The sequence below is a fragment of the Amblyomma mixtum genome, chromosome 8 (assembly GCF_055824585.1).
Source record: "Amblyomma mixtum isolate Tamu chromosome 8, ASM5582458v1, whole genome shotgun sequence".
Lineage (NCBI taxonomy): Eukaryota > Metazoa > Arthropoda > Arachnida > Ixodida > Ixodidae > Amblyomma > Amblyomma mixtum.
The window spans coordinates 54,477,883-54,496,117 of record NC_143019.1 but is presented as its reverse complement, the minus strand read 5'-3'; the positions used below and the strand labels follow the sequence as shown (position 1 = coordinate 54,496,117).

Genomic DNA, 18,235 nt, shown 5'->3' with positions numbered 1-18,235 from the left:
AAGGAGGTTTCTTGGAGAGAATTCTATCCCAATTCAATCAATGCCGCCGCGGTGGCTCAGCGGTTATGGTGCTCGGCTGCTGACCCAAAAGACGCGGGTTCGATCCCGGCCGCGGCGGCTGGAATTTCTTTGGAGGAGAAATTCTAGAGGCCCGTGTACTGTGCGATGTCAATGCACGTTAAAGAACCCCAGGTGGTCGAAATTTCCGGAGCCCTTCACTACGGCGTCTCTCATAGCCTTAGTCGCTTTGGGACGTTAAACCCCATAAACCAAACCAAACCAATTCAATCACGCAAGTTTAAAAAACGCGCTTATTAAAATAAGTCCGTCGCAGACGACGCGAACGCCATCACTCGTCACATGACATAACTCGGGTCAATTCGGGAAGAAAGGTACTGCCAAGAATATATATGTATTTGCGCGTGCTTAGCAAAAAGAAAGCTGGTATTTGCCGTAGGAAATTCTGCAATCAACGTGATTTTGCGGGTCCTGGATGCCTGAATCATTACTGTCGAGTAGTAAAACGAGTTAGTAAGCACAGTGCCAGATAACAAAAACCACCGCCACCATGACCGCAACTCAAAAACTACTCAAAACAAACGCCCGAGGCGCCGCCTCGCGTCTTCGTTTCGTTTTGCCAGTTTATTTTGCGCTGTTGTAAGGTAAACACTATTTCCTCCTTTTTAATGATAAAAACAGAAGACTTTATGTGTTGTGCAGCATTATGTTTATGAAAAATAAAAAGTAGTTGCAAATTGTGGGCATTGCTATTATTTTTATTTCTCGTTAGAGGATGGCGCTGCTCTCTGATTATCCATCATATTTCCACACTTTTGGTGCACTTGTGATTGCCTTGATTGCTTCACTCAAGGTATTAACCCCGTCACGCTGTCTTTGTGCGGTCCTTCCTTTCTCGTGTGTGTAGCGGTGGTGTCAAGGGAAGTTGGCGAAGGATATTTATTTGGTAGCCACGTGTTTTTAAGTATTGTGATGGCGTTTATCGGTACCGACTACACCAAACAGCCGCCGTTGGGGATCCCATGTGCGGAAAGCATGCGGGTCCAAGTGGCTCAGATGCTGAAAGGCATCGACAGGCAAGTGGGAATTGTTGGCTGGGGGCGATCGGGCAGCTGCTACCGGTGGTGGCCGGTGTGTGCAATGTGGGGAAACAATTTGCAGGTATAACCCCGAGAATCTAGTCCGGTTGGAGCAGTACGTCAAAGTTCAAGCCAGCGAAAATGTCTACGATCTGGAGGCCAACCTCGCGGTGCTCAAACTGTGAGTGAATCCGCGGCATGCTGCTATTACTACTACTGTTGCGATTCCCGGCTCGCTGACGACTTGTTTCGTGCTATATTTCGCAGTTACCAGTTCAACCCGGCCAACTTCAACAACAGTGTGGTCGTTGCGATCCTTCTCAAGGCGCTTACCAACCTGCCGCACACGGACTTCGTTCTCTGCAAGTGTCTAATCGACCAGGAAAAGGTTAGAAGACGGTGGTTCTGTATCGTTGCCTTTGGGAAGCTATGTGCTATGTCTTACAGTATACGATAGAGTTTTCTTGTAAACGTGACTCTCTAGTGCTTTCAGACTTGTGTGTTTAGTCTTATATGTTCAGGTGTTCAAGTGATAGCAATGCGTGAAGTAAATATGCAGTCAACTAACCAGTTAATGAAAAGCGACATTGTTCATCTGGTTGCCGTGTAGCAAAGCTGATTCCTTAGTAAAAAAAGGTCATTAGAAATTTTGCTAAGCACTTTTGGAATCGATTGGAGTCCAACTGATTTCATTTGGTGATCAGTTGGTACCACATGTGGTTTTAGAAATTCGAAGTGATTATTTTTTGCTTGGCTATGTCTTTTTGCTTAGGCCATTCCTTTTGGGCCCCAGTGTTTATATGTGTCGCCTAATAAGCGATGCATTCAAAAGCTGTGTGAAATGTAAACTACAGTATAATATCTGTGCCTGTTGCTTGCCTGTTGTCTGGTTTGCATACGCTGTTCTGACGTGAAGGAATACTGTGCAAAATAGATTGGCCATGCACGCGGGACAAGGCAGTTCATGGTTGCCTCTTACCCGTTATTATGTCCTACTTTCAGAACAAAGGTCTGTGAAACTTGAATTTTTATATAATTTTATATATAGTCTGAATTTTTTATAATTTTCTATTTTCGCAAAGTTGTCTGCATTTCCCCGTGAAATGTGTGTCTTCAGAAGTTTAGATGCTTTCTGTAAGTCCTCCCATTTTCACACAGGCATTGTGGAGAGCACATGAATTGCCATTTAAGCCTCCGAACGAAGCAATGGAGGCAGGAGTACCGCAGCAATGGCCTACTTTTGTTTAGGGAGAAATACTATGGGTCTTTGACCTGACCTTGAGGAGGTGAAAACACTTTGTGCAATGCCACTCTTTAGCCAAAGCTGCCTTTGTACCATAAAATCCACTGTCATTGTTAGTAGCAGGAGTTCTGCAAAGCTCATTTTGTGTCATGGTCTCTGTGAATAATTAGCTTAGTTTCCTTGTATGTGAAGAAAGATGCTATGCCCTCTTTTGGTCTGCATGATCTTTTTGGGTATTGAGTATTGTGCTTATCACTTTTAGCGTAAGAACATGGACATTTGAAAAGTGGATGGTGTAGCAAATTATGTGACACTGTGTTTACGTATGTGGCGCTACATGAAGAGTGTTGTGTCTTGTCATGTTGTTGCGATAAATGTAGCCACGTTCAAATGATCTCTGAAAAGTCACCACTTTTTCTTTTTCTTTCCCTTTTTGTCAGCTCGTTGACAGTGACATTAAGCTCGCACTACATCTGCACTACCTGCTGGAAATGTGCGACTTCCCGAGGTTCTGGGTAAGTGAGTTTGGCTTCTAGGTCAGCAAAAAGTATCTTACAAGGCCAAGTCAGACAGAAGCAGTGTGAGCAATGCAGAATTGTGACATATGCAGTTATGCCTCATTAATATGGACACTTTGATTCTCGAGTAAAACCGTCCATAAAGCAAGTTGTGCGAAGGAAAGAAAAAGATCACAAAAAGTCATGCTATAATTAAAGGACTATAGACACCTAGTTTTAGTTGTGTGTTTGCTTCTTTCCAATGATGTGTTAGGCATTTGAGTACATGGATCAGCACGTGGTATTTGCCTACAAACGCTAAATAATTTATTATTGAATTTCTTTTCTCATGCTGTTTCAGTTTCATCAACCGAACGATGGCGGTGACATGTAGTTCACACTTAGGTCACGTGAGGCACGAAAAAAACCTGCAGTATAAACGATGATACATAGTTTTAATTCACTACAACACTTAAACCAGCCTGCTTCAATAGCTAGAATGAAGCAAACGACATATTTTTTCGTGCCTCATGTGACCAAAGTATGAGCTACGCGTCACAGCCATCGTATAGTTGATGAAACCAAAACAGCATTGAGAAGAATTCAATTATAAATTGTTTAGCAGTCATAGGCGACTACCACACGGTGATCCATGTATTCTAATGTCTGACGCATCATTTCAAAGAAGAAAACATGCAAGCAAAAATTTGGTGCTTGCATACAAAAATACACGAACCTCATTGGGCTCTGTGCATTTTCCCCTTGTCCATTGTCCGGACGGTGAGTTTCCTTTTTAACAAGGCGTGAATATGTAGAAAAAGTTTGGTAAGGTCTGTTTCTGTGCATTGTGGCGGCCAGTGAAGTTGAAATAGGGAGAATTTTGGGGCTACAAGCCCATTTTATTATGACCATCATTATGCTTTAAATAATGTGCTGAAGCCTGACCTGCCTAATGGTCTGTGATACATCAGGTCGCGTCCCACGACGAAATAACTTAATTCCCACTGCGACAGTTCACATCCTAGGAATCGCTAAACATAGCATTCATTCAGTTGACAGCTGCTGAATATGGCTTTGTATGTGGCACAAGCTGTAGGAGTTTTTTTTCACAGCTATTCATGCATGCAATTCTGGAAATGTTACATGCACCTACGGGCAACTCAGCACCTATGGTGCCCTGCACTCAAAATGCATAAAGTGAATATTCTGTTTGGGCCAGTAGAGATCTTGTTCTTATCATGCCCATATTAACTATACAAAAATACACAGACCTCATTGGGCTCTGTGCATTTTCCCCTTGTCCATTGTCCGGACGGTGAGTTTCCTTTTTAACAAGGCATGAATATGTAGAAAAAGTTTGGTCCCCAAGCAAATGGTTCATAATTCGAGACGTCGGCATTAAATGGGAGTCGTATTAATGAGGCACGAATATAATTAAATTTGCTTTATATGGGTCTGCATGTCACACATCATTTCCGGCAATGGTGGTTGAGGAACCTCAGTGTCATTCCTCTTAGTACCATCTCTCTGGTGTACATGTTTCATGATGTGATCACGATGCATTGGTAATTTTTCTATCTGAAGTTGTGCATGGAATTTTAGCTAGCACTGGAACATAGTTACTGCCTGTGGCCTTCCGTGTAACGTTTTTGTAACAATACGCATTTTAGAATTTTGTTGTGTACTTTTGCAGGAAGCTGTTAAGGGCAAATTGCTGCTTCAGTCCATCAGTGGATTCAACGACTCCATCAGAAAATGTAAGTTCTAACCACATTCACATCCTGGGTGCGTTCCAATTCTCTAGACGTCCGACAAGACGTCTAGTGTGACGTCTAGGACGCCGTCTACATGTCTACATATTGGAACGTGTCTACTTCACGCGCTGCCTTGCGGCATACAAACCGAACTAACATTTTCGAATAGTTGCACTCCTATGTTCTTAAAAATTCTTAATAAAACAAGTTAAAAAACGTGCTGTTAGTAGTTTTATAGTTTTATTTTATTTTTATTTTCTGCAATAATGATGCGTTCATCGCTACCGCTTCAGCAGACGATCTCACCTGCATAGCAGACGATCTCACCCGCACGATTTCCTCTCGCGCGATTCACAAATATAATCGTAGGTCCACAAAGACGGCTTTATTTGCTGCCAGTTCCTATAAAAATCAATTTAACGGAATGACTGACACTTGAAAGATGGTGCGTCTCCGGGCTCCAGTGCCCGCCAAGAGCACGGCTCACTCAGCTCAGACTGCACCAACTGCTCCGCCATCTTTAGACAGGAAGTTAGCCTGTATCGATGTGGACTTCGGCGAAGCAGTCTTCTTAGACGGCTTCGTGAAAAATGGAATGCGTCTTAAAATGGCGGCTGTCCGGCAAGACGTCTAAGTAGACGTCTTATCGGGAGTATTGGAACGCACCTCGTGTGTAGTGCTGGGTATGAGCTTTTCTTCGTTTCTTCTCTCCCCCTTGGTGTAACTACTTGCTTTGTACACTGGTAATGATAGCAACACTGGTAAACTGATGACAGCCAATTTGTACCTTCAATCCTGAGTTGATAATTTTTGTGGGTGAACATTCTCATATTTTGGTCGTCCGCCACTGCCTTCACAGTGCACTCAGATGGGGCTGGAAGCTCTTCAGAAGCTTGCCGTTGTGTCTTGGGCAAAGTACAATTCAGTGCCGTTGTAGATGGTTGCTTTCTTTGGCTGTACTTGATAATTATTTATTCATTGGGGTTCTTTAACGTGCACTGACATCGCACAGTACACAGGCCTCTAGAATATCTCTTCCAAATAAATTCAACCGGGTTCGATCCCGGCTGCGGTGGTTGAATTTCTTTGGAGGAGATATTCTAGAGGCCCGTGTACTGTGCGATGTCAGTGCACGTTAAAGGACCCCAGGTGGTCGAAATTTCCAGAGCCCTCCACTACGGCGTCTCTCATAGCCTTTGGGACGTTAAGGGGGGACACTGGTCTTGAAAAGAAAATTTTATTAATTTAGTCATAGTTATGAAATTTTCAGGGCACATGTATTTTTGTGCGTTGATTCTAGGTATGTCACTTAATTTCATGTAGAATAATTCCTTGAGCACTTATTCACATTTTATGCAACTATTTTGCGGAGAGTTTTGAAGAAAATTTGCTGCAGGAAACTCGCTGAAATGTATGCCATTGGGTTCTCTTGACACCAAGGAATACAATAAGGGTAAAATTATCATCCTGGCTCTCATAGAACATGAGTAATAGGGTACTGAAGCTGCCCCTTCAGAAACAGGAATACACACTTTCCTTCTCATTTCTGAAGCGACAACTTCAAAACTCTATAACTTAAGTTCTATGATAGGCAGGAAGACATTTTCACCCTTATTGTATTCCTTGGCGTCAAGAGAACCCAATGGCATACATTTCAGCGAGTTTCCCACAGCAAATTTTCTTCAAAACTCTCCACAAAATACTAGCATTAAAAAGTGCATAAGTGCTCCAGGAATTGGTTTACATGAAATTAAATGACATATCTAGAATCAGCACACAAAAATACATATTCCCTGAAGATTTCATAGTGTGACTTCATTAATAAAAATTTTTTTTTCAAGACCAGTGTCCCCCCTTAAACCCCATAAAACCAAACCAAACCATCTTGCATAGTAGATGCAAGGATGCGCTATGATGCCGTCTGTAGGGAATACCTCTGTTATATGGAAAGTTGGACTGTGTGCTGCTGCCGCCGTAGTCGACAGTGGTAGCGCTTGATGCTTTGTTTTCCACTCATAGGCTAAGATGTTGCAGTGTTTGTTGTGATCAGTTCTTCATGAGGCTGTTTCGTTATCAGTGTGAATGCTTTCCTTCAGGTCTAACGAGTAGCGAGGTTTAAACTAGGAGACCCCTAGTCTTGTGGCTCTTAATCGTGGCATTGTAACATTCATGCACAGGACCTTATAGGCACCCCTTGCATCTTAGGTTTACATTCGATGCGTTATAAACATTTTATTTTACAAAATAGCCTAATATTACTGTGGTTGGTGGTGTGTTTTACTTTCGTATTTCTTTAGTGAGAGTGAGGTCACTACAATGTTGCTTTAAAATAGATGCATACATGTCTGTTTTCTTTTTTCCTCCACAGTTGTCTGTTACGTGGTGAACATGACATACCAGCACATTGACAAGGCCCTACTCTCGGACTTCCTCGATGTGAGCGGTGAGTATCACTGGTGGTGTATTGTTGCCTGCGTGAGGTTTAATGGCTCCATACCCCGAAAGACGCGGGTTCGATCCCTGAATTTCGATGGAGGTGATGGAGCTTAATTTCGATGGAGGTGAAATTCTAGAGGCCCGTGTACTGTGCGATGTCAGTGCACGTTAAAGAACCCCAGGTGATCGAAATTTCCAGAGCCCTTCACTACAGCGTCCCTCATAGCCTGAGTCGTTTTGGGATGTTAAACCCCAATAAATCAATTAATGGCTCCATACACCCCTCCCCACAGGCGCTGAGCTCCAAATGTGGATCCAGCGCAATGGCTGGCAGGACCTGGGGAATGGTTCAGTCTTTGTGGCCAATCAGGAGGAGATTGTCAAGACCAAGAACATCACCGAGAAGATCGACTTCGAAAGTGAGTGTGCTATGGACCTGTGCGTTTGGAATTTTGTGATGCATTTTTGGTGTTCTTTGATCAGTGATTTTGATGACAGCCTAAACACACTCATATGAAGGGTTAGCAAATCACTCATATTAGGCTTACATATGAACTCCGTACTTGAAAAATGCTTTTAAGAAGAGAAAAATTGTAATTAACATGCACCTCAATGTAGCCACATGGTTTTAGAGAAATGCTGTACAGGGACAGTGACCTTGTCGTGCTCTTTGCCAATCATTATGGCACAGAGCAACTGGTCTGGTTCGCCAGCGGTCATCCATTCACGGCATGGGCGGTTTTTCTTAAAGGTGCACCGAACAGGAATCTGAACTCTGTCTTTTTGCCGCGGGAACTTGATCTACACGTTCCCGGCATTCTTATAAACTTCGAGTTATTGCCCTGTGCGGCCAATTTCCGTAATTTAAATCGGACTGACGTCCGGCTCCCGCCCTTTTTTTTTAATTCCCCGCATACGTGGGAGGAGTCGACCAACGCATGGAGTGCCTTTCGGGCAGTGGCGTGGCAGCTTCGCTTCTGTTTTTTTTTTTTAGGTTTCCGCGAATAAATAGATCTAGTCATAGACTACGTAGCTGCAAATTAGGCCCACGAAAATAAAAATACGCGTGGACTCTTTGCTTTCACCGACCACTACGTATCACTCCACTGATGGCAGAGCAGCAAGCCGCCACGGGACTAGCTGAAAGGTTGGTCGACTCCTCCCACCGTCTGCGGGGAATTCAAAAAAGAAAGGCGGGAGCCGGGACGTTTAATCAGATTTAAATTAGAGAAATCAGCTCCATGGGTCAAATTCGAAGTTTCTAAGAATGCTCGGAATGTGTGGATCAAATTCCAGCGGTAAAAATGTGAGTTCAGGTTCCTCTTCAGTTCACCTTTAAACTCTTTGGTTTGAGGAAGCCGTACATGATAGCTTTTCATTATAGTCGTTTGGCTGCACGCAACTGGATACTAATTGCACATTTTCTCTTATTGACAGCAGTTGAATTACATTTTAGCGATGCGATAACCAAATTTCCTGCGGTGGTGGCATTTTTTTATTATTATTGGAAGAATAGTTATTACGAAAATGGGACAGTGCACTCTACTGAAATATGCATGTGTAGCTGTGTAGAAACAAAACTTTCATTTAATAAGGAGCTGTCCATGTTATAACTGCCCGCTGAAAGTTAAAAAAACTTTTGTTTATCTGCACGCAGGTGTTGAAGCTATCATGGCTAGTTGTCGCTGACCGCTGGTCGTCATAGCGACCGTTTGGCATGTCCATGGACTGCTGACACAGTGGGAGCACAGAGTCTGCTCGTCCTGTGATGTAGCAGCACTTCAGACTTCGGAACCATGTTGTTTTTGTTTTTTATCTTTTGCATTGGTGTGAACTTCATCTGTCTGAGGTATGCAAAATACATGCGTGCATGGCACGCCAAAAATTTGATTGCACCATGTTTGACTGTGTGTGGCCAAGTCTCATTGCTCGCTAGGATAAGCATCAAACCTTGCTCAGGCCATGAGCAAGAGATGCTAGTCAGTGTCCTCGCCCCTCTTGAGACCTCATATAATCACGATTGATGGGAAAACGGACATGTTGTTAGCAGGATACGGGGCTTCCATATCAGTCTTGTCTCAGTTGTAGTACTAGTCACTTCAGGCCTGTAGCTGTCTGCCTTGTTGCTTATTTGCCGTTCGGAGACAGCCAGCCATGCTGCTGAAGAATATCCTAGTTAGCATGCCACTCATGTTGCAGTGCATCTGTGTTTGGTACTTCACAGGGTGAGCAGATATTTTTTAAGCCTCTTTCAGCACATAACTACCAATTTTCGAGTATTAGCGAGGTGCTGGAAGTGGTAAGGGAATGCGTCTAGTTAGGGCAGGCAGTGACCGCAGATCTGAATCACGAGAGCCAAATATCTAGAAGAATAAGAATAGGATGGAGCGCATTTGGCAGGTACTCTCAGATCATGCATGGCAGTTTAGCAATAACCCTCAAGAGAATAGTATACAACAGCGGTGTCTTACCGGTACTCACCTATGGGGCTGAAAAGTGAAGGCTAACGAAAAGGGTTGAGCTTAAGTTGAGGACAATGCAGCGAGCTATGGAAAGGAAAATGATACGTTAAGGGACAGGAAGAGGGCAGAGTGGGTGAGGGAACAGTCGCGGGTTAATGACATCCTGGTCTAATTTCAAAAAAAGAAATGGGCTTGGTTAGGGCATGCATTGCGAAGGCAAGATAAGTGATGGTCCTTAAGGGTAACAGACTGGATACCAAGAGAAGGCAGACGTAGCAGGGGACGACAGAAAGTCAGGTGGGTGGATGAGGTAAAGAAGTTTGCGGGGATAAGGTGACTGCAGTTGGTATAGTCAGGGTTAATTGGAGAGATATGGGAAAGGCCTTTGTCCTGCAGTGGGCATAGTCAGGCTGATGATGATGAGTTTTCTAAGCACACTGGGTCACTGCGGCTGTGGCTTCTCATTGTTGCTACAGAATTTTAACAGTCAGATGTGCTATGGGGTATGACGCCACCTAAGAAGCATGGCACAGTGCACCCTTTCTTATTTTCTATTTGCTTCTTGTGATTTGCTGTTTATATGGACATGGTCTTTTGCAATGCCCTGTAGGCACTACTGCAGAACAGGGAGAGAGACGGAGCCAGCTGTCTGGCCTTTGCCACCTCTGGAAGTCAACTAGCTCGAGCCTGTGCGCATTGACAGTAGCTCGAGACAAGGCCGCACTTTGTCTTTATTTTCAGAGTAACTAGAATTATTCATATCATTTATTCTGCTCACTCTTGAGTTAACATGTGCTTTCAGTTCTCTTGGCACATCTTTTCATGATTGGAATTGCGGATAACAGATAACGGTAATGTCGTTCTCCAGACTTCCTTTTGCCAAGGCATTCTGGGCTTTCAACATGTGGTGAACTTTACTACGCAAAACGTGGCCACAAAATCGCTTTGGTGGTCAGCTTAACTGGAGCAGAACATTGAGCTGGGAGTGGGATCACTCTTAAAAGCTCATGGCACACAAAGATGCACAACGGAAGAACAGAACACCACAAGCGCCAGCACTCAATGGAAGGTTTTATTAAAGCACAGCAAAGAATACCTCACCTGGAAAAAAAAAAAAGGCCACCACAGTGAGTCAGTGGTTATGGTGCTCGGCTGCTGCCCCGAAAGACGCGGGTTCGATCCTGGCCGCGGCGGTTGAATTTCGATGGAGACGAAATTCTAGAGGCCCGTGTACTCTGCGATGTCAGTGCACATTAAAGGACCCGAGGCGGTCGAAATTACCGGAGCCCTTCACTATGGTGTCTCTCATAGCCTGAGTTACTTTGGGACATTAAGCTCTATAAACCAACCATCACCTGGAAAAAAAATGTTTGCGTGACACAAATGCATTGAAGCTATTTCTTATGTAATGTAACACATGTTTAACTAAATGGAGAGTCCACTTGACCAGAAGAAAAGGTGCCTGAATTCATGCTCAAAGTGGCTGGCACATTGCCTGAATAAAGTTAAGATGTGTTAATTTGTGTGAGGAATCAATTACGAAGTCTGTGTTCATGGCATATAAGTCAAAGAAATATTCAAGATGTGCACATCTTGCGGAGTGGTTAATGCCGTAAACATATCATTTTTTTAGGCCCTTGTGTCAAAGTTTATACAGGGCAGAGAGAGTGCTTCTGCAACACACAGTCGAGCAAGAAAGTGCTCTCTTGAAAACTTCTACATACACCCGTCTGACATTGTACTCTAAAGATTGGGATTGTGCAGCTGTATTTAGCTGTACAATATACTGAAAATCAAGGTGCTACTCTAGAGCTTGCAGAACTATGGACGTGCATAAAATATTCTTCATCAAGAATTCTCTCAATTCGTGACTGTGTTCCTCACCAGTTTTCAGCTGAGATATTCCATGCTGCATGCACGTGTACGTACTGGTACTATCACGTCACGTTAATTCTAACTGACACTTCAGTTACGTCAAATGCACGTTTCAGTTAGAGAAAATGCCCTGTAACAAGCATGCCAGCAAATGCAACGGTTAATTCGAACAGGTCACTCAGCCAATCTGCCCATCCTGCGAAGCATGACAGCGCAGCAGCTTGCCATTATAGAGATTTAGCATTGCGGAGATGTATACCGGATTACCGGACGCCTTCTACGCACACGTAACACGTCTGCTGTGCAAAATCTCTATAATGGCACGCCATCATTGCACGCCTCGCCGGAACCGTAGTGTACGCTTCGCACATCTTCCTGCCATCCTCGTGGCTAATCTGGTGAGTATCATACAGCAAATGCTCTCAAGACGGAGGTCCAGATACTGCGCGAAGTCTAACACGTGTCGTTTCCAAGAGGGAAATCGTCATGAAGAGTACTTTGTCCGCGTTCATCAAGAACAAGGATTCCATTATGAGTGAGCATTAAAATCGGGAAGTGGACCTTTCAAGAAAGGCTATGGACATTGGCCCATCCTTAACTTGAAAACTGTGTCAGCATGCGAGTCAAACAGATTCGTAGCGGAAATCATTCACTGAGTCTGCCTATATCTGCTGCAGTGGCAAGAGTCTTTGCCAGCCAAATGGGAATTTAAGAGTTCATTAACGCATCGGCAGGGAGGCTGTCACGCTTCCTGGAAAGCTATGGTAGCGGTGAGAGAACGATCATCAATGGAGCCTAGGGCGAACAGGGGCCGCTCGAGAACTTGGGAAGCGTTACGCTTCATACTCTCTCAGCGACATGTTAAATTCTTATGAAACGGTCCTTCATTATATGACAAAACATTAATTTATCAATTACTATGACAAAACATTACTACGCCAGGAGGGACACCTAAAGGAGAGGATCACTGCCTAAGGACTTGCGCAAATGCAACTGGAACAGAGTGATGCAGACTGTTGGCGATTGGGAAAGCGAGTTATCCTAGTTGGTTTAAGATCATCAAGACTTTTTAAATTGACTACACTACCAACCAGAAGGCATGGTTGGCGAGAGACATCGCTTCTGGCTTGGTGCGCCCAGGGTGAAGATTCGCCACGCAAGGCTGGTCTTAGAGTGATTCGCTTGTCATTTTTGTGCTGTGCTGCAACCCATAAACGTGGAAATACAGTAGAACCTTTTTTTATTTTTTTAATTGCTGGGGAAAAACGTATGATCAAAACCGCCCAATTCTGAGAAATGTAGCTGTTGAGTGAGGTAAAAAATATTTATTGACAATTTCACTTTATGAAAATGTCGATTGGCATTTCTTGGCACAACAGCTAAACAGATCTGATTCCAGTGCTTGCTGACTTCAGTCCGCGTTCGTGCTGTCTTTAACGCGGAAGGGAACTCGTAACGCATCCGCTCCGTCGTCGGCAATGACGAAAGTAACCAAAATCCCTTCCTTGTCATTTTTTGTTGGATGCTTCTCCCCTTTGCACCCAAGTACTGTGGGGAAGCCACCGCGGCGGCTGATTGTCGCTTTCTCCTCCTCGCCCTTAAAAAGGGCCGTCGCGAATGCTAGCGCACAATTTTTTTTTTGTTGTTCTTGGTGATGGTGGTGTTTCTCCTCCTCGCATCTTGGCACTGCAGGGAAGCCACCACGGCGGGAGACTGCCCCAAAAAACATGTCGTGTGCCCTCTCGTTCGGCCCACTTGTATATTTGCACATGTGCGGTTGGTCAATAAACGTATTATACAACCACAAATTGGCGAAATTTTAAACGTAGTAGCCGGGAAATCGTATGAACCGGGAACGTATCAACGAGTTCATCTTCTGGAGTAATGCAGAAGGTGAAGACCATGTGCAGAAGGCTGCTTTTATAGAGGGTGCCTTTGTGCTGGAATGACTGCAACACATAACACACCTTCTCAACGCCATTCGCTTGCCTGCTACCGCGTGGATTACCGTCGAGACCGACGCCTTTGCGAACTGCTTAATGAAGTGTTGTTAGGAGAAGGTAAGTGACGCCAACCAAGTAAAATACAGGGAAAAACACGACGTTTCGGGACCGGCTCGGCCCCTTCTTCACGGTGTGACTACGGGCGAGCGCAGCTTGGCTTTTTAAGCCCCTGTGTGGAGGACCTGCGGGTCAATGGCCGCAGCCCATGGACGTAGGATGAGGGGAGAGTCCCCAGGGAACGATTAACATTCTCTCGTGTTTGCTGTATGTGCCACGACTCGAGTAGAAGCCTCCTGCGTGGGTTAGCTTCCGTTTCCAATACAATGGTGCTGTCGAAGTCAATTGGGTGGTCACACCCTTCACAGTGTTCGGCCACGGCGCTGCGTTCGGCCACGGCGCAGCGCCGTGGCCGAACACTGTGAAGGGTGTGACCACCCAATTGACTTCGACAGCACCATTGTATTGGAAACGGAAGCTAACCCACGCAGGAGGCTTCTACTCGAGTCGTGGCACATACAGCAAACACGAGAGAATGTTAATCGTTCCCTGGGGACTCTCCCCTCATCCTACGTCCATGGGCTGCGGCCATTGACCCGCAGGTCCTCCACACAGGGGCTTAAAAAGCCAAGCTGCGCTCGCCCGTAGTCACACCGTGAAGAAGGGGCCGAGCCGGTCCCGAAACGTCGTGTTTTTCCCTGTATTTTACTTGGTTGGCGTCACTTACCTTCTCCTAACATTAAATTTCCCAACCAGACAGACTTCTGTCGAATGTTTTCTTTTGAGTTTAATGAAGTGTTGCTTGGGTGAACGTATATGCGATGAAAGCGAACTGGGAAGTGCCGCCCATGCTCCGTCAGAGGGTACGATGATTGCCCGGTAGTTTCAGTGGAGCTTTCCCAGACGACGTCACTTTTCCAAAGGTAGGCATTGGTTCCAGAGACGTTAATTCGGCGTCATTGCTGATGCGGAAGCCATTGAGGTTGCTTTCAGTGAACATATCTTGCTCGTGGGCTTTCTGCGACGAGGTCTCCGACGCAACTAACGCCTCCGCATCGGACAACTTTCTGTGGCACTGCAGCAGAGGCTAGGCAGGAAAGGGAAAGAGACGGAACCACAGCACGAGTGTTGGCTAAGGCAACTGACTTCTCACAGCGCGGGGACAAAGGCCCGTCTCCTTCCCTTTCCTGCCTAGCCTCTGTTGCAGTGCCACAGAAAGTTGTTCGCGAGTATACTGAGTAGACTGCATAACAACGTTAGTGGAACCGCGACGGAGAAGGCGCATGCAGACGCGCGTAACGGATTAATTGCAACCTTTAAATGTTACGAACTTGCAGAATGTCCTTGCTTACCAGCATGTATACCTTTCTGGTTTGGTTTATGGGAGGTTTATTGTCCCAAAGCGACTCGGGCTGTGAGGGACGCCGTAGTGAAGGGCTCCGGAAATTTCGACCACCTGGGGTTCGTTGACGTGAACTGACATCGCGCTGTACACGGGCGTCTAGAATTTCGCCTCCATTGAAATTCGATCGCCGCGACCTGGATCGAACCCTCGTCTTTCGGGTCAGCAGCCGAGCACCACAACCACTGTGCCACCGCGGCGGCTTGTATACCTTTCTGCGTAAGTGCTGTTCACAGGAGGCTGGCGCGCCACATTTCGGCGCGTGCCTTTTGATCTTTCGAGACAGTGGCGGCGAAAAGCAGAGTTCAGCGTCCTCACCACAACCTGGTCTTTTTTTTATCCCTTTTTTTTTTTTTATGGGACGTCTGCCACGGCGCTTGTCACTCCACTTTTTCCCCCGCCATATTTTTGCGCGCCTATATTTAACGGGCGCGGGAAAACGGCGGCTGAGTGTGTGGTGCCGACTCCTAATCCTCCAGCGAGTGCGCATCGCACCGTTTGCACTTGTTAGACCCCCGTGATATGCTGCGCTGAGCTGCCTCGTCTGCGCAAGGCCTGGCGCGCACTGACGCGTCTTTATTGCGTCTTCATCGGGCTCTCTTTATTAAGGCGAAAGCCTTTAATGCCTCATCGTTGTCGACAGATGGCTGTCAGCAGAGGTGTCACGCTTTTGACGGTGGTCCACCGAGATATGCGAGACAGTTACTGCGTAATTTCCTTTCCTCAAATACAATTTTCATTTGCTTCATTATGGCCCCTCTTTCTCTTCTTTCACTCCCACTTCCTTTACAAATGGATGACGGGTGTCCGTCGCGATGACAGAGAATTACTGCGCATTTCCTTTCCACAAAAAGCGTTGCATTCGAAGGGCAAGGCATCGCGCCGAACGGGTGGCGGTGTTCCGTGGACTCCCTGGCAGCGCTACAACACGCTGTCGCGTTCCACTCCTAAAGGCGAAGCTTAAGCGTAATTAATTAGTCGTTAATTAGTATTTAGTCATTATTCAGCAATTATCCATTGATTGGTAATTTATCATTACTTAGTAATTAGTACTTAATTATATGTGACGGCGTCCAGTGGTGACGTCACCAGGGCCACAGAGGCAGTCAAAGTGGTGCGGTAAACGCTTTCGCCTCTACGCACTTTAGACAGTCAAAGTGCCCCCTGAATTTTTTTTGGTCGGACTCCGCGTAATTCGAAGAAATTTTCGATCCTTTCTGTGTTTGAATTGTCGCGATTCAATTAATTTTACCTGTAGAGATCACATAGGCTCATATGGGTGTCCGCCAGGCACGTAGACAAGAACTTTTTGTTCTTTTTCTTTTGAAAGGCGGGGGGAGGGGGGGGGGGGGGGGGGAGGCAGGCTATCAAGGTAATTTATTGGCCTGGGAACAAGCATGCAGTGCCGAAGTGCAGTTCTTGTTTTCATACGCCGCCGCGCTGGCTGAGCGGTTATGGCGCTCGGCTGCTGACCCGAAAGAGGCAGGTTCGATACCGGCCGCGGAGGCCGAATCTCGATGCAGGCGAAATTCTAGAGACCCGTGTACAGTGTGATATCAGTGCACATTAAAGAACTCCAGCTGGTCGATATTATCTGAAGTCCTAATTCGCTACGTCGTCCCTCATAGCCTGAGTCGCTCTGGGGCGCTAAAAAAAAAAACTTCTTGCTTTTAAGAGCCAGTACTAAGAGCCCTGCATTCCAGCTTAACATGTGCAGTACTCGCATACTTAATATTATTGAACTGGTTGGCAAATTGCTATAATATGGGAAAAACAAAGAGCAAGTGTTTTGGATATATCCAACAAATTAAGTGTCAGAATAGGAAGTCAGCTTTTCTGAACTACAGACAATGTAAGCTTAATGTTCAGGCAGGTGAATTCAACACCTTTATTAGCTTCAGTTTGGTTTATGGGGTTTAACGTCCCAAAGCGACTAAGGCTATGAGAGACGCCGTAGTGGGGGGCTCCGGAAATTTCGACCACCTGGGGTTCTTTAACGTGCACTGACATCGCACAGTACACGGGCCTCTAGAATTTCTCCTCCAAAGAAATTCCAGCCGCCGCGGCCGGGATCGAACCCGCGTCTTTTGGGTCAGCAGCCGAGCACCATAACCACTGAGCTACCGCGGCTTCAACAGTGTAAAGGGTAGAGTCATCAAAGTCTGTCGTGCTGCTGCGGATGGCATTAAGCTAAACCGAAATAAATTAGCTCGAGGGTACGGCGACGGCTCGCGCGTGCGTAACATATCCACAGTGGTGCGGGAGATCGTTCGGAACGCCTGAAATTCTTCCCGTTGTGCACAGTGTACTCCGGCTAATTTACGAATTCGTATCATCCGGAAATTCGTATCAACCGCGTTGGTATCATCGAGATTGTACTGTACATTGTTCCTGCAGACAGTGCAGTGATCATGGATTTCAACTTCAAGAAGCAAGCCAGAAAGCAAGATTTTAGTCGAGCCTGCACTGACGTGAGTTGCGCTAACCGCTAATGTGAGTGTAGTGGTTGACGGACAACTAGCTTCATTAACTGACCATCGAGATCACTTATATGGAAAAAAATTGGAAAATTGGTTTCTGAGTTAAGGAAACGACGCAATATCTGTCTCACATACCTCGGTGGACACCTGAACCGCGCTGTAAGGGAAGGGATAAAAGAGGGAGTGAACAAAGAAAGGAAGAAAGAGGTGCCGTAGTGGAGGGCTCCGGAGTGGTTTCCACCACCTGGGGTTTTTATGCGTAGCATATTGCAATCACTGAGTTCAGCCCTTGGGCGCGGCCGGGCAGCCACCAAACCACGTGACGTGACGTCACCAAACCACGTAAAAAGAAAAAAGGAAAAAAATAAAAAGAAAAAAAGGCTGAGCATGGTGGCGGTTGCAACCGCCCCGTTTCAAAGGGGGCGCTCCTATCCATCCATCCATACGTCACGGAGGAAAAGCTGCTGAGAAAATAGAGTGCCGCCAAGCAATACCTCGCGCAAAAAGACCGCGCAATGTGCAACGCATTCTTGGCTTAACCAAGCTAAGCCTGGGCAGATTTTTTAACCTGCACTGACATCGCACAGCACACGGGCGCCTTTTGCGTTGTTATTTAAATAAACAGTTTCCATTAATCATACCTTATCACATTTTATGGTTATACTATATGCATTGGATTTTTGGCTCCCATAGCAGAACTAAATGTTTCCTAGATATTTAACTAGGTATGGCTGTTGAAAAATAATCTCAAAAAGACTGGTCTGAAGGCTTCCTGGGGACAAAAATTGTGTGTAACAGAGTTTTGTGCAGCTCTTGGTACAGTTTCTGTTCTGGACATCGTGTGTTTCTTGAGGGTCTCTGACTGTCTCAGGCTTAGTAGTGAAGAAGGCTTGAACTAACATGTCAATGATAAAAAGAAAAGTGTGGCAATAAGGCTTCCTGCCCTTTGTGCAGCGCAGGTAACCATGTGCCAGTTTACAACAACACTC

General features: G+C 45.6%; 1 protein-coding gene across 1 annotated transcript; it reads left to right on the top strand.

The window, feature by feature from the left end:
* Positions 1 to 896: 896 nt before the first annotated feature.
* Positions 897 to 8,917, top strand: eIF3k (eukaryotic translation initiation factor 3 subunit k). Its single transcript, XM_089558083.1, has 8 exons — positions 897 to 1,094; positions 1,180 to 1,278; positions 1,365 to 1,485; positions 2,781 to 2,855; positions 4,531 to 4,594; positions 6,960 to 7,034; positions 7,321 to 7,446; positions 8,685 to 8,917. The coding sequence occupies exons 1-8, from the start codon at positions 991 to 993 to the stop codon at positions 8,714 to 8,716; spliced, it is 696 nt and encodes a 231-aa protein (XP_089414209.1). The 5' UTR covers positions 897 to 990; the 3' UTR covers positions 8,717 to 8,917.
* Positions 8,918 to 18,235: the final 9,318 nt, after the last annotated feature.

Coding starts and splice junctions, on each gene's coding strand:
- eIF3k (XM_089558083.1), top strand. CDS start 991: ATGGCGTTTATCGGTACCGACTACACCAAACAGCCGCCGTTGGGGATC. Junction 1,095..1,179: donor ATGCTGAAAGGCATCGACAG/GCAAGTGGGAAT, acceptor AACAATTTGCAG/GTATAACCCCGAGAATCTAG. Junction 4,595..6,959: donor CAACGACTCCATCAGAAAAT/GTAAGTTCTAAC, acceptor TTTCCTCCACAG/TTGTCTGTTACGTGGTGAAC.